Source organism: Lacerta agilis, chromosome 14, assembly GCF_009819535.1.
Source record: "Lacerta agilis isolate rLacAgi1 chromosome 14, rLacAgi1.pri, whole genome shotgun sequence".
Lineage (NCBI taxonomy): Eukaryota > Metazoa > Chordata > Lepidosauria > Squamata > Lacertidae > Lacerta > Lacerta agilis.
The window spans coordinates 2,448,578-2,463,537 of record NC_046325.1 but is presented as its reverse complement, the minus strand read 5'-3'; the positions used below and the strand labels follow the sequence as shown (position 1 = coordinate 2,463,537).

Here is a 14,960-nt window from a genome sequence, read left to right as displayed (position 1 = left end):
ATGCCTCGCTAGACGAAAAACTTTTCTTTTAGCGAAAGCGCGGCTGTCATTGCCGCTTCGCTAGACGAAAAAACCGCAATATGAAAAAATTCGTAGAACGAATTATTTTCGTCTTGCGGGGCACCACTGTACATTTAAAATATCACAGTTTAAAAACTTCCCTAAACAGGGCTGCCTTCAGGTATTTTCTGAATGTCAGGTAGTTGTTTATTCCCTTGACCTCTGATGGGACGGCGTTCCACAGGGCGGGCGCCACTACTGAGAAGGCCCTTAAAAATTATTATCACAAAAAGATGACGCTCGTGTTCCCTTCCGGTTCCAGAACCCCCTGTTCTCCGTAAAGTTGGCCAATTCTTTCCAGCCACCTTGAACTGTGGTCCCAACCGTCAGGTTGGTGGGTGGGCCGGGCGGAAGAGACTCCCTTGGCGCTCTCATCTCGTCCTTCCCTATCACGAGTGCCAGACTGTCCTGCTGCGGGCTGAGATGAGGAAGGAGAATCGGCTGACTCACAGGCCAGCGGGGCCACCATGAGACACAGCCGGGTGATCTGTCTTCCTGGCCCAAGGTGGCTCACAGCTCATCTCCTGCACCAGAGACCACCACTGCCTGCCTCAAGCCACCCGCTATGCAGCCCAATCGCCTTTTAAAAGGCCCGTGGACAGTATGGGAATCTGTGTTTTTACATCAGTAGAATGTGTCCTTTTATTTAAAATGCATCTCTGGGTTATTTGTGGGGCATAGGAATGCGTTCATTTTTATTTTATTTTTCAAAATATAGTCCAGCCCCCCCCCCAAGTCTGAGGGACGGTGGACTGGCCCCCTGCTGAAAAAGTTTGCTGACCCCTGACTTACATAAAATTTATACACTGGTTATTAAACCTCAAACCGTTTCACCAAGACGATACAATGACCACTAAGAAAAAGTAACAGCGATAATGTAAAAGTTTCGAGAAGCTACCACAGCAAGACAAACCTAGACAGCATCTTAAAAAGCAGAGACGCCACCTTGCCGACAAAGGTCCGTATAGTTAAAGCTATGGTTTTCCTAGTAGTGATGTATGGAAGTGAGAGCTGGACCATAAAGAAGGCTGATCGCTGAAGAATTGATGCTTTTGAATTATGGTGCTGGAGGAGACTCTTGAGAGTCCCATGGACTGCAAGAAGACCAAACCTATCCATCCTTAAAGAAATCAGCCCTGAGTGCTCACTAGAAGGACAGATCCTGAAGTTGAGGCTCCAGTACTTTGGCCACCTCATGAGAAAAGAAGACTCCCTGGAAAAGACCCTGATGTTGGGAAAGATGGAGGGCACAAGGAGAAGGGGACGACAGAGGATGAGATGGTTGGACAGTGTTCTTGAAGCTACTAACATGAGTTTGGCCAAACTGCGAGAGGCAGTGAAGGATAGGCGTGCCTGGCGTGCTCTGGTCCATGGGGTCACGAAGAGTCGGACACAACTGAATGACTGAACAACAACAAAAACCACAGCAAGAATGCCCCACTTTGGCCTAATCTAGCTGCAGTCCTTACGTTCTCACGGTTTCTTTTTGTTTCGTTTTTTAAAAATCCCTCTTTATTTTATTTAGAAGGTTTATACCCTATCCCCCAGTGCTAACACTTATGGGGCAGAGCAAGGTGGGAGAATCGCAGGGTTTTAAAGCATGCAAACTCTATACAGCAGAGCAGCGGCTGAACTGGGAGCAGCTCAAGGAAGGCCTCTGGAAATAAATTTCAGAATTTCCCTGGTGCCAAAAAGAAAGACCTCCCTGGAGATTGGGCACCGCAAGCAGGGGCCCAGCGCCTTGCCTCCAAAGATTTGGGGTGGTGGGTTGCACCCTGCATGCTAGAGTTCCCAATTTTGATCCCGGGAAGTGTCTCCAGGCCATTGGGTCTCCACACGTTGGACTACAACTCCCATCACCCACGACGACTGGCTAATCTGATGCTGGATCATGGGAGTTGTAGTCCAAAGACCTCTGGGTGGCATTGTGTTGGCTGAGTTGCTTTAAATGGTTCGCTCACCTGTCTCCGAGAAGCCACCGCGCCTGACCTGTGTTGGGCAGGGCAACGGACCCTCCTGTTCCCCCCCCTTGCCCCCAGGTTAGTTAATTGTGCCCTTCGGTTTTTATTTAAAAAGAAGAAAAAGATGCAAAGCTCAAAAGTGGCAACAGAGAAGGTTTAGCTGCGTTCTGCATCGTGTGTCAGGGGGAAGCAAGCCGCCCCCGCCCCCCCCAGATCCCGTGGCTACTGGGTATTTGGCAATTCAGCATCCCAACTGAGTCACTGGTTGTGAAGGCAGCAAATTTCATTTCCTTCCCTTTATTTGAGAGCTGCGGGACCACGAGACAGAAGCGAGCAGAGGCTCCCAGGACGAGAGGCGGAAAAGGTGCGGCGGATCGAGCCCCGTTCGGAGAGATGGGACTGGCTGCGATGTCTTCAATTTGGCTCATCAGTTGCTTCTTCCTGGCAGGTTGGTACATATATATTTGTCTGTGCCTGGCCTCCTAGTTCCCTTTGTCGTGTGGCTTAGAAAGGGGTTAGGCAGCAAGAAGCACAGAGCTGTTGTGTTCGGAGGGGCCCCAAGGGTCATCCAGTCCCACCCCCTGCAATGCAGGGATCTCAGCTAAGCACCCATGACAGTTGGCCATCGAACCTCTGCTTAAAAACCTCTAAGGATGGAGAGCCCACAAGCGGCCGAGGGGGAACGGGTCCGATAAACCTGTTGACTCCTCTCCAAAAGAGGCAGCGTGGTTTGGATGTTGGGCTAGGGCCTGGGGGGGGAGACCTGGTTTCAAATCCTGCCCCAGCTCAGCCATGAAACTGACCCTTGCCCTGACCTACCTCACGGGGTCCTTGTGTGCATGAACTGAGGAGGAAGAACCATGCGCAAAATCACCTTGGGAAAATGGCGGGACAGAAAGGCGATACGTTTTGATTTAATTAATAAATACAGTGGTTAAGAACTTAATTTGTTCCGGAGGTCCGTTCTTAACCTGAAACTGTTCTTAACCTGAGGTACCACATTAGCTAATGGGGCCTCCCTCTGCCGCCGCGCAATTTCTGTTCCCATCCTGAAGCAAAGTTTTTAACCTGAGGTACTATTTCTGGGTTAGCGGAGTCTGTAACCTGAAGCGTCTGTAACCCGAGGTACCACTGTAGGTCGATGGGAGAGATGTTGTGGAGCTGCAGTTAGGGGCTAGGGGGACTGGAAGCTTGGCTGTCACCCATGGGTGCCCAGGACTGATGTTTCAATCTCTCTCTCTGCCCAGCTTACAGCTCTGCTCAACATATGGAGACGTCCAGAGCGGCCACGAAAGAGACGGGATTTCTGGAGTCTCCACTGTGCTCTGGCGCCGATGCCTCCGACCCAGGCTGGCCACACCGCAAGAAGTCAGTCACGCTGCTGCCCTCTTTCACCAAGACGACCACTCAACGTCCCACCACGCATCACCATGCTGTGACCAACCACACCACGGCCCACCCCACGAAACACACCACGGCCCACCCCACGAAACATACCACGAAACACACCACAGCCCACTCCACGAAACACACCACGGCCCACCCCACGAAACATACCACGAAACACACCACAGCCCACTCCACGAAACACACCACAGCCCACCCCACGAAACACACCACGGCCCACCCCACAAAACACACCACTCTGCACCCCACAGTGCACCCCAGGAACCGCACCACCCCACACCCCACTCCCACCCAGCAGCCCACGGAGCCACCCGTTGCCTCCGTCGGAAATTACGTGGTCCCTAAGGGCTCGGACCCGTGTTTGCGGGTTCAAGCAGCCCTGCAGCTCCGAGTCCGCTATACCGACAAGGCCAAGCAGGAGGTAAGAGAGCCGGGCGGCTGTGGGGGAGATGGCCCTCGGAGGCCCCTTCCAACTCTGCCATTCCATGACCTCGGAAGGCGGTGGCCTGTCCTCCAACGGAGGCTTTTAAGCCCGGGTCGGGACGGCTGCCTGTCAGGGATTCTGCGATTCCTGCATTGCAGGGGGTTGGACTGGATGACCCCCGGGGGTCCCTCCCAGCCCTACGATTCTGTGGTTCCGTGGGAACGTTGAGCAAGGAGGGGCTGGCGGTCTGGGCTCCTGGGAGACAGGAAGAGGCCTGTCTCCCAGCTCTTGGCGGTAAAGAGTGGTCATTTCTGCTTCCCTTTTTCCCCTTTCCACATCGACCCAGGCCTTGAAGAGGACTGTCAGGGAGCGAAGCTCAGTGGCTAGAGGATAGGAAGTTTTTGTTTGTGTTGCACAGCCAGCCCTCGGCCTCCTCCCTGCCCCTCCGTGCAGCAGGGGAGGGTGCTATTTCCCTCGGTGAAGGTTTCTGATTCAATTTTCCGCAATGTAATAGGAAGCCGGGAGGGCGGCTATGGCGGCAGGTGAAGTTAAAAGATGGAAAATGAAACTTTAAAACAAAGGGTTGAAGTGGCAAAGTCCAAGCAAAGAATATCGACATTATCCGATGGTTAAGTTCTGCTGTATATGTAAAAATGGTTCTGCTGTATATGTAAAAATGAAGGGGAGGCAGAATCATATAAAACATGCCTGGGAGGTTCTAGTCCTCATCAAAACCTGGAATTATATGCGGTTTTCTCTACGATTCTAGGATTTGACGTCAATGAGTGGTAAAGTTTCTGTATACATCTGCCCTTAACAGACCTCTTAAGATTGCCATATATATATCCCCGTATTGAAATTCTGTGTTTTTATTAATAGGTTTTGTGGGTTGTTGTGCTTTCTTTCCCCTTTTTTTTTTAAACGAAAAGGAAAATACACATTGGCTGGGCACTTAGAGAAGGGTACTTAATATTGGGGTTTCAATTGCCCTTGTATGGCCATCTGTACGTGGATTATTTAGCCGAGAGTCCTACATTGCAGGGGGTTGGACTGGATGGCCTTTGGGGTACCCCCCCAATTCTACAATTCCGTGATTCTGTGTTTCCAATTCCACAGTACCCTCCCAAATGCAGGGGACCTCATCCCGAGGGTCATTGGCACCTTTCCCCATTTACGGCACGCGGCAATATTCTTCTGCTCGCTTGCACAATCGACAGCCTTTAATAAATTGTGCGTGGTTTAGAAAGGGCGGGGGGGGTGGAGTGGGGAGTCTGTGGCTTTGCAGTTTAGGCTTGGAAGCCCCAGGATATTCAGAGGGAAGTGAGACCTGTGGGGTGGGGAGGTAGCAGTGCACAACCCACAGACATAAGACAAAACAGGCTAGGTAGAAAAAACCTGAGCAAAAGGCCACAACACAAATGCAGATAGATAGATAGATAGATAGATAGATAGATAGATAGATAGATAGATAGATAGATAGATAGATAGACTGACAGATAACTCCAGAGGGGAAAGAAAAACTCTGGTGGTGCTGCAATGAAATTGCTGGCACGTTTGCAAAGCTAAGCAGGATCTGGTATGGTTTCAAATTGGATGGGGGCACAACATGTTGAAATTCCTGCATTGCAGGGGGTTGGGCTAGATGACCCCCAGGGGTCCCCTCCAATTCTACAAATCTATTCTGTCAGGGCTCACTCTGGGTACTGGCAGGATTATCTGGGCCCGAGTGGTGCACTGCAGGTGGACTGGGAAACCCCCCCCCCAACCCTCTCCTAAGCTGCTGCTTATGTACATGTGGGAAGAAAAACTGGAAGGAAGTTGAACTGTGGAACTCCCTCCCACTGGAGGCAGGGATGGCCACCAACCTGGATGGCTTTAAAAAGAGGATTTGGCAAATTCATGGAGGAAGTGAGGGCTATTGATGACCACTAGCCAGGATGGCTGTGCTCCGCCCTTCACAGCCAGAGACAGCAATGTTTCTGAATCCAGAAGCCCTGGGGTTGGGGAGAGTTGCTCTTGCGCTCGGATCCTGCTTGGGGGTTTGCCACGGGGGCACCTGGCTGGCCACAGTGACAACAGGATGCTGGATGGGCCCTACTAGGGGTCTGTGCCTCTGCTCACCTGCCGCTTTGCCATTTCCCACCCACACTTACTTTAACCTATTAGAACTTTCCCCTTCCCACCCGATTGCAACAGCTAAGCTTGCTTTTCAGCTTCAAACCCTCCAGTGGGAGATGCGTGACGACAGCCTTAGCTTTCTATGTCTATAGAAAGAAAGGAGCCTAGCGCTCGGGACTCCTGGGTCACTCCCTAAACTGGCGCAACGTGGCTGAATGTTGGGCTTGTTCCAGTTTTCCCCTCCTGCTCTAGGTTCAACCTGAATTTCCTGGGGATTTGTAGGGTCCTGCTCTCTCACACACCTTCACTCTCCCTCTCTTCCAGCTCTGGGGGGACTTTGCAGTGAACCCCAACCGCACAGAGTTTTCCGGGAACTGTACCAACCAGACAGCCGTCCTCCACCTGCATTTCCAAGAGGGCGACCTTCTCTTTACTTTCAGAAAGGTGAGAGGGAGGATTGGAAGAGAGGAAGGTCTCCGGATGTTGGGGGGGCCCCCCAAACATCTAGAGAAACAAATTGCACCCGACGCAACCTTGAAGGGAAGGGCCTGGTCTTCGAGGATGTGCTTGCAGGGGAACATAAGGCTGAAGGCCAGAATCCACCGGGGGGGGGGGGTTGCCTTTGCCACAGTTACCCTACGGGAACAGCCAGGATGGATCCACGTCTGTGAGGAGGCCGAGATGCTGCAGAAGGGACAGCAGCGGTCCAAAACAGGGGTCATGAGAAAGTATATCCCCAATGCCTGGTCTTTAAAGGTACGCTGCCTCTGACCTTGGAGGTTCCACTGTGGCCAACAGCAAGCAGACCTCTCCTCTCTGTGAATTTCTCCGATCTTCTCCTTCTCTGAAAACTCCTTCTGGTCCCAAAGGATGAGAGTTGTTAAGATGTAATTCCCTGAGAAGGGAACCACTCTGGGAACAGCAGTATCCCAACAATTCTTAACAAACTACAATTCCCAGCATTCTCTCGGCAAGGGGAGTCGTTACTGTTTAAAGTGGTATGACACCGGTTTAAGTGGACAGCGCCAGAGATTTGGAGCATCTAGCCGTGTGATTCTCCAGGGTCTCTCGGTTTACCTTTGATTTTGTTTGTTCAGTCATTCAGTTGTGTCCGGCTCTTCGTGACCCCATGGACCAGAGCACACCAGGCACGCCTATCCTCCACTGCCTCCCGCAGTTTGGCCAAACTCATGCCAGTCGCTTCGAGAACACTGTCCAACCATCTCATCCTCTGCCGTCCCCTTCTCCTTGTGCCCTCCATCTTTCCCAACACCAGGGTCTTTTCCAAGGAGTCTTCTCTCCTCATGAAGTGGCCAAAGTCTTGGAGCCTCAGCTTCAGGATCTGTCCTTCTAGTGAGCACTCAGGGCTGATTTCTTTAAGGATGGATAGGTTTGATCTTCTTGCAGTCCATGGGACTCTCAAGTGTCTCCCCCAGCACCAGAATTCCAAAGCATCAATTCTTCGGCGATCAGTCTTCTTTACCTTCAATACTTCAAATCTAATGTCTAATCTAACATCATCATCATTATTATCAGGCTGGGTGCAATTCAAGTTGATTAAGTGTGTCTTCCTTCCTGGGTGTGAAAGTTCAGGAACGAAACGGGAATTGGAGAACACTTAGCCTACGAAGCTTTCAAGCGCCTTCTCCCCCTCTGTGTTTATCTTAAAATTAGAGCAGCAAAATCTCTTTTAAAAGTTTGTTTCAAAAGTTGGTTGAGCGGACCACTGCACTGAGCCCAAGGCCTTGGTTAGATGCCTGGCCGCGTTCAGCACATGACGACTGATGCTCTTGTAGCAAACCTAACCTGGCACGAACACCAACGCACACGCCTTCCTCGAAAGGCGTGCCCCCCGAAGGTTCCCGCGCCGTACGGACCCACGCCCATCAGCCTGCGGGTTCAGATGCGTCACGAGCACAGCTGTGGGCGGCAAGACGACTCCGCTGCAAGTCGGGGAGGGAAGCCGACCTGGCCTGGAAACTCCTCGTTGATCCAAGCCATGAGTCACTCTCTGGCGAAAGGTCCTTCGAGCCGGCTGCATCAGAAGCCGGAAAGACTGGCTTGGCAGAGGCCTGCTGGCACGGCTGGCGCACGCCAACCCCATCCCAAGAAGGGTTTGCTGGATCAGGCCAGTGGCCCCCTCCAGTCCAGCATCCTGTTCTCACAGCGGCCGGCTGGAATCCCTAATGGGATGCTCACAAGCAGGACTCGAACACAAATCCCCTCTGCTTTCAGAAGCATTTCCTGCCTCCAACCATGGAGGGCACAGCACAGCCCTCCTGGCCAGTGGCCATCCTCTTCCATGTATCTGTCCAATCATGTCCAGGTTGGCAGCCACCGCTGCCTCCTGTGGAAGGGGGTTCCGCAGTTTGCGCTGCATGAAAAAGGACTTCCTTCCGCCTGTCCTGAATCTTTCCAACTTCCAGCTTCACGAATTCTAGCGTGAAGGAGGAAAGCTTTTCTGTCTCTGCTTTCTCCACGCCACGCAGTTAATTGTTTCCATTTATTTATTTAAATTTTATAAACTCTGGTCACCTCACCCCTCCCCTCCGCTCACCTCTTCTCCAAATTAAAGTGTTGATTTCAACCACCGTCACTTCCCCTTCAGAGAGACACCTGCCCAGCTGAAGTTCAGTCACCACATTGCAGATTAGGAACAAAACATGATTTTTTAAAAAATTTGAAACTTCAAAATGGTTCATTGGGAGGCTATTGCTGCTACTCCTCGGGGAGGGCAGGGGGTGGGAATTAATCTGGAACGGGCGTTTCTAGCGGGGCGGCGAATTGGCTTCGTCTCGTAAACCTTGCAGATCCTAAGCTGCGGCCTGTGTTAAGAGTTACCCCAAGACAGGCGTCGATCAGGAAAATAAACCCAGATTTCTTTGTCTCCTTAGAATCATACCGGAAAGACATTCTTCCTGAGTCGGGTACAGGCCTACCTGACGTATCAGTTCCACCAGGCAACAGGTAAGGTCATTTGTGGGGGGCTGGCTCTGAATTCGGGGGTTGCCATCGTTGTTCATAGGCCTCTTGAGGCGAGGCCTATTCCGCCATGGAAATGCTCAAATCGGGGGTGCTACACCAGTTGAGTTTCTGCCTGCCTGCCGTGCGGGCTCTTTAAAAAGTACAAATCTCATGTCCATAGTAAGCCCTGTAAATGTCTTTTTTTTATGGGGTTCCACCCCAGTCGCAAGCCTGTTCGTGATGGCTTTGGCCCGTCAGCAAATTTTAGAGGGTGATTCGGGGGCTGGAAGGGAACAGAAAGCGAATCCAACCAAGACGAGGAAGGCTTTTCTTCCACCTTCAGCAGCTAAAGGGATCACAGATCAAGCAGAGAGTGTTGTTCCTCCTTTGCGGGGTGGAGCAAAAAGAGCCATCGGGGTCGGCCGCGTTCCGGAGGGTTGGAATAAATGACCCTTGGGGTCCCTTTCCAACTGTATGGTTCTGTGAACCCGCACGACGATTCTGCCAGGTAGGCTGTAGGCTGAGATTTGCTGTGGCTTCCCAGAGGCGATTATGTATTAATCTACATGCTGTGTTAAGATTCAGGAAGGGCTTCTGGGTGGTTCAACAGGCCCCAGAAGACTCTCTTTGTCCCTCCAGGGCGATCTTTCAGAGCTGACAATTCCTCTCTCCGCGAGTTCGAGGCCAGACTCGGACACTCTTACCAGTGCCGGAACCGCACCCTGGTCCTGGCGGAAGGTTTTCATCTCAGCGCCCTGCAAGAGCGGGTCCAGGCCTTTGACCTTCAAGATGGAAAATTTGGGGAAGGTAATAGCCTCCCTGCATCGTACCGCAGGCAGTTCTTTATTTACTTTCGTTTAAACAGCTATACTTCAATGCGCAGGTGTCTTATAACCCAATGCATTGTTAGTCCGAATTTTCCATCCCATCTGCAGCTCTTTTGCCTGCAGACTTTTCGAGTGTCTCTCCAGATTGAACAAAATAGGAAATTCTTTCCAGTAGCACCTTAGAGACCAACTGAGTTTGTTCTTGGTCTGAGCTTCCGTGTGCACGCACACTTCTTCAGATACACTGAAACAGAAGTCACCAGATCCTTAAATATAGTGAGGGAGTGGGGAGGGGTATTTCTCAGAAGGGTGGTGGGAATGGGTGATCAGCTGATAGGTGTGGAAAACCTGTTGACGACTCTTAACAACTCTTAACGGCTGCAATTAGGTAGTCTTGCAGGGAAAGGCAAGGGGTGAGATGGCTAAAGATAGCTTTAGTTACAGGTGGGTAGCCGTGTTGGTCTGCCATAGTCGAAACAAAATAGAAAATTCTTTCCAGTAGCACCTTAGAGACCAACTGATTTTGGTCTTGGTATGAGCACGCTATGGCAGACCAACACGGCTACCCACCTCTCCAGTTTGATGTTTTTCACATCCCGGTTCTCCTTCCTCTCCTCACTTAATTCTTCTTTGTCTGTTTCAGCCGAGGTCTGCCGGGAGCAGAGACGTACCCTCTTGGTGCCCATCATCATCGGCGTCCTCCTTCTGGTCCTCATCCTCATCGTGGTCGTGGCCTTTTTGATTGGGCGAGCGCGTAGCCACAGGGGGTATCAAACCATTTAAAGGGGAGCCGTTTCCCTAAGGAGAACCAAGAATGGGATTTTTTTATGGGGGGGTTGTTTTTCTGCAACAGGCTATATTGGACAGGAGATTGGCCGCCCCGCCCCCCAGGGGTGGGGTGGGAATTCTCCGAGTTGCTACACTCGCACCTGTTTCATTCACTTGCTTAGACTGCTGGTTCACACAAGACACCCCTGGGGGAAGTGAAAGGACAGTATGTTTCTGCACAAGGGAGGACCCCACTCTGTCAAGGTGGGGGACCCAGGTGCATTTTGTGGGCTGTGGGGCAGTGACGTCTCACTTCTGTCAGACTGCACTTTTAACCTGGGAGGAGAAATCACAGAATTGTACTGCTGGGATCCCCAAGAGTCATCTAGACCAACCCCCTGCCGCAATGCAGGGATGCAGCTATGGAACCCCTGACAGGTGGCAGTCCAACCTCTGCTTAAAAACCTCCAGTCTCAATTGAAACGAAGCTGGGCTTATTTCTGGGGCAAGTATCTGTTAAGAGCAAGTGTTTGGGCAAAGTCTTCGCACTGACCACGTAAAGTATTATCCGGGTGTGGGGCTCCCTCTCCCCAAAAACTTGTATTAAGAACCGGTGCACATGCAATCAATATTCCGAAACGGTTCATTTCCATTCCGAAAGTATGCCTTATATAAGCTCCTCCAGTTTGCTCCTCGAGTTCTTTCATCTGCTCTGCTCTGCGAACCCTTTAGGGGGATTTGAGACCCTCTTCAACTTAATACGCAAAGTGCTCTGATCCTAAGCTCTCCAGGTGGAATACCCCACTGCTCACAACTAAACAGGTCAAATAAATACCTTTGAAATTTATTCAGGTATTGGTGATTTTTCTTCCTCCTTGACCCGAGTGCGAGGAGTGGAAAGGGCAGTTCCCAAACGTCAACAATGATATCTCTGGGCTGGGAAGGGTGTAGAGCAGGGGTGTCAAACTCAAATTCATCGGGGGCCGCATCAGCAGTTTGGTCACCCTCAAAGGGCCGGTTGTATCTGTAGGACTATGTGTCCACTCTTTATTATCATAAATTATTGTCACTGCATTCAATTATTACTGCTTTTTGTAATAATGTAAGTAATAACTAGCTCTGAAAGCAGAAACATAAAATAATGGCAGGTAGATATTCAAATGTACAATTATTGTACAATTTATTGAAAAATGATTTTTGGTAACAGTAATTTTTTTAAAAACATACAAATATTGCCAAACACTGTTTATTACACATATGGCAAACACAAGGCATTAACTTTTTTTTAACTTTTCTGACTAGATGGCTGACATCGTTTTCCTGAGGTCAGTCCATCGATGTCTGGTGTTAGGTCTTGTGCGCGTCTCCGGGCCTGGCTTCGCTACACGGGCCACATGACAAGGTCTGGCGGGCCGGATTAGGCCCCCGGGCCTTGTGTTTGACACCCGTGGTGTAGAGCGAGGCAGCACAGCTTCCTGGTGAGGATCATGGCCTCACCAGGATCCTACAAATCCTCCGTCCCCAATCCCATCACACCTGACATTTGACCAAGTTTCCAAACTTGCCTAGGAATTCACACGGCTGTGACGATATCTCTGCCTTGTCTGGACGGAGATTAGTTTAGAGACGTCTCTGGCTTTTATGTGCCTGGACTGCACCCTGCCGTACAAAGATTCAGCACATCTCTTGCTCTGTGCCCTTTGGCTCCTGCCAACTGGCACCACAAAGAGAGACTCAAAAGGTTTCCTGTCACGAGGACCTGACAGCAGCACTACAGCAGGCTTCCTCAACCTCGGCCCTCCAGATGTTTCTGGCCTACAACTCCCATGATCCCTAGCTAGCAGGACCAGTGGTCAGGGATGATGGGAACTGTAGTCCCAAAAACATCTGGAGGGCCGAGGTTGAGGAAGCCTGCACTGCAGCCTGTGTGTTGTTTTTATTTATTTATTCACTGCATTTAACCCCCTACCTTTTTCTCAAAGGTGCCGACACTATCACCCTCCCCCCCCCATCCCACCCACCTCTTTCCCCCTTCTCTCCCTAAAATTGATCTGTTAAAATGTTACATGGAAAAATACGAGAGACATTGCACACACTTTTGTAAACCAAGGCGGGGGGGGGGGAGGTGCCGACACTGGTGTACGTGGTCCACCCTGTCCTCATTTGATCCCCACAACAAACCCTTTAAGGTTAGGCTGAAAGTGACAGACTGGCCCAAGGTCACACCCAGGGAGTTTCGTGGCCAAGTGGGGTCCGAACCCATGTCTCCCAGACCCTAGTCTGAAACTCTAACCTGAAAAACTACAGACCTACGTAGAAGTTTTTAACTCAACACAGGAAGCACGTGACATAGAAAGATTTTAATTAAAGACTGGTATTCCCCCAGTTCCCGCCACTTTGCAAGCTCCAGACCCACTTTCCCTTCCAGTTGGATACGGCACACGCATTTCTAACCTCTAAATTCCAAATATTATTCCGCCTTCCCAATAAGCCATCCTGCTTTTCTCCTATTCGTAACCCACTCTTGCATTTTCGGCACTAGTCCTCAAGATTGGAATCACAAATCAGGTGAAATAACTGCTGCTAACGTTATCAAGGGAGGTCGCTGATGGCGAATGCTGAACTTCAAAACACACGGCATCCATGCGCCTTGGCCTTGGCCAACCTGCCTCCACTGGGCAGTTTTGGACCCCAACTCTTCTCAAGCCCCTGCCAGCCAGGGCAGATTCGCCTGCCGAAACGTTCTGTGTAACCTGACGGCCTACAGATTCCCGCAGCGGCTCGAGCTGCTCTGTGTCCCAGGGGAGCGTTTTGCAGCTCCTCCACTTCTTCCCCAATCAGCCTCTCAGCGCTGATGCCAGTGCATCACGGATCGCCACGGCCTCCGCGTCCTCCTCCCCCTCCCCGCCGTCGTTGAACGGGTGCTCCTCCCGCTGTTCGTCAGCGTGCTGCTCCATCCAGCAGGGCTGGAAGACGTCCCCCCGCGCCTCGCAGACATTGTGGAGGGTGCAGCAGGCGGCGATGAGGGTGGGCAGGAAGGAGACATCGGTGTCGTTGCGTTTTGTGAGGCAGCGCCAGCGTCCCCGCAGGCGGCCGAAGGCAACTCCCACCACAGTCCGCGCGGCAGCGGCGTACTCGTTGAAGCGGTGTTGGGCGGGAGTTAGGACCTCGTCCCGGTAGGGCCTCATGAGCCACGGGAGGAAAGGGTAGGAGCAGCCGCCCAGCAGGTAAACGGGCACCTGAACCCCACGGATGGCTTGGGACGCCCCTGAAAACAGCTCGCCCTCTTGCGCACGCTGGTACAGCTCAGACGTGCACAAAACCTGGCTGTCCGTCACCCGTCCCGGGCAGCCGACGTTGATGTCCCAGAAGCAGCCGCGGGAATCGACGGCGGCCTGGACCACCACCGAGTGCCAGCCGTGGCGGTTGTAGTAGCCCGCGGCGTTCTCGTTGGGCGCGCGGATGGGGATGTGCAGGGACCCAAGCACGCCGGCCAGCTGGGGCAAGGGGAAGCCGTTCCCGGCAGCGACTTCCGCAGGGTCCGGGGGCCGCACGTACAGCGGCGTGAGGATGCCCACCACGGCCTCGCACACGTCGCGCAGAATCTTGCAGACGGTGGAGCGGGAGACGCCAAAGAGCTGCTCCACCGCCCGGTACTCGGTGCAGGCGCCCAGGCGCCACAGCGTCATGGCCAGGCGCACGTCGGCCGGGATGGCGCGCCTCATGTTGGTGTCCCGCCGCTGGATGGCTCCGCGCAGCTGGGCGCAAAGGTAGTCGAAGGTGCCCGGCGAGACGCGGAAGTTCTCCACCCACTCCCACTGGCTGAAGGCCTTGGCCCGCACGATTTCCCAGAAGGCCGAGCTGCGAGCTTTGCTCCACAGGCGCCGCTCCCGCAGCAGACGGGGAAGGCTGCCGTCTCCGCCGCTGCCGCTGGGGTCCTGGCAGAAGCCCGCCAGGCCGGGAGCCCGAGCCAACGTCCGGCAGAGCCACAGCAGGGCGAAGCGCTGGCGTGAGCGGGCCTGGGCCCGGCGGTGGCGTGCGGCGCGGCGACGTCGGGCGGCCTCCCTCAGGCGCCGGCCCCGCTGGAGGCGCATGTAGTAGAGGAGGCATAGGGCCACGGTGCCCCGGCTGAGGGTGGGCAGCAGCTGGGGAGCCTCCTCGCCCCTCCTCCCTTGGCCAGGGGAGCCACTTGGGGGGCAAGATGGCTGCTGAGGCGTGGCGGCCATTTTGTTCCTTGACCAAAGTTTGCCCAGCCAATGGGAAAGGGGCACCTCAGCTCAGGGAGCTTACAAAGGATGCCAAGCTAAAAAACGGCGCGTGCGCAGAGGAACCACACACAAGTCCCACAGAGAATGCGCACGCGCGCGTTAAGGCCGCCGCGCGCTGTGTGCGCACGCGCAGCTCTTTTTAATGGCGGCCCGGTTCGCCACC

At 52.8% G+C, this 14,960-nt stretch overlaps 2 protein-coding genes and 1 long non-coding RNA gene across 3 annotated transcripts; 2 read left to right on the top strand and 1 right to left on the bottom strand.

Annotated features, from left to right (window-relative positions):
- The first annotated feature begins 2,235 nt into the window (after positions 1–2,235).
- LOC117058991 lies at positions 2,236–3,443 on the top strand. Its single transcript, XR_004427884.1, has 2 exons — positions 2,236–2,469; positions 3,269–3,443. It is a non-coding gene; the product is annotated as an uncharacterized LOC117058991 (long non-coding RNA).
- An 8-nt stretch (positions 3,444–3,451) lies between these two features.
- Positions 3,452–11,376, top strand: CD68 (CD68 molecule). Its single transcript, XM_033170238.1, has 6 exons — positions 3,452–3,456; positions 3,690–3,849; positions 6,295–6,414; positions 8,865–8,937; positions 9,574–9,741; positions 10,405–11,376. Exons 1-6 carry the CDS (start codon positions 3,452–3,454, stop codon positions 10,542–10,544), a joined length of 666 nt encoding a protein of 221 aa, XP_033026129.1. The 3' UTR covers positions 10,545–11,376.
- Positions 11,377–12,893: 1,517 nt separating this feature from the next.
- LOC117059200 (putative nuclease HARBI1) lies at positions 12,894–14,860 on the bottom strand. The gene has a single exon (XM_033170761.1). The coding sequence runs from the start codon at positions 14,753–14,755 to the stop codon at positions 13,367–13,369; it is 1,389 nt and encodes a 462-aa protein (XP_033026652.1). The 5' UTR covers positions 14,756–14,860; the 3' UTR covers positions 12,894–13,366.
- Between the last annotated feature and the right edge of the window lie 100 nt (positions 14,861–14,960).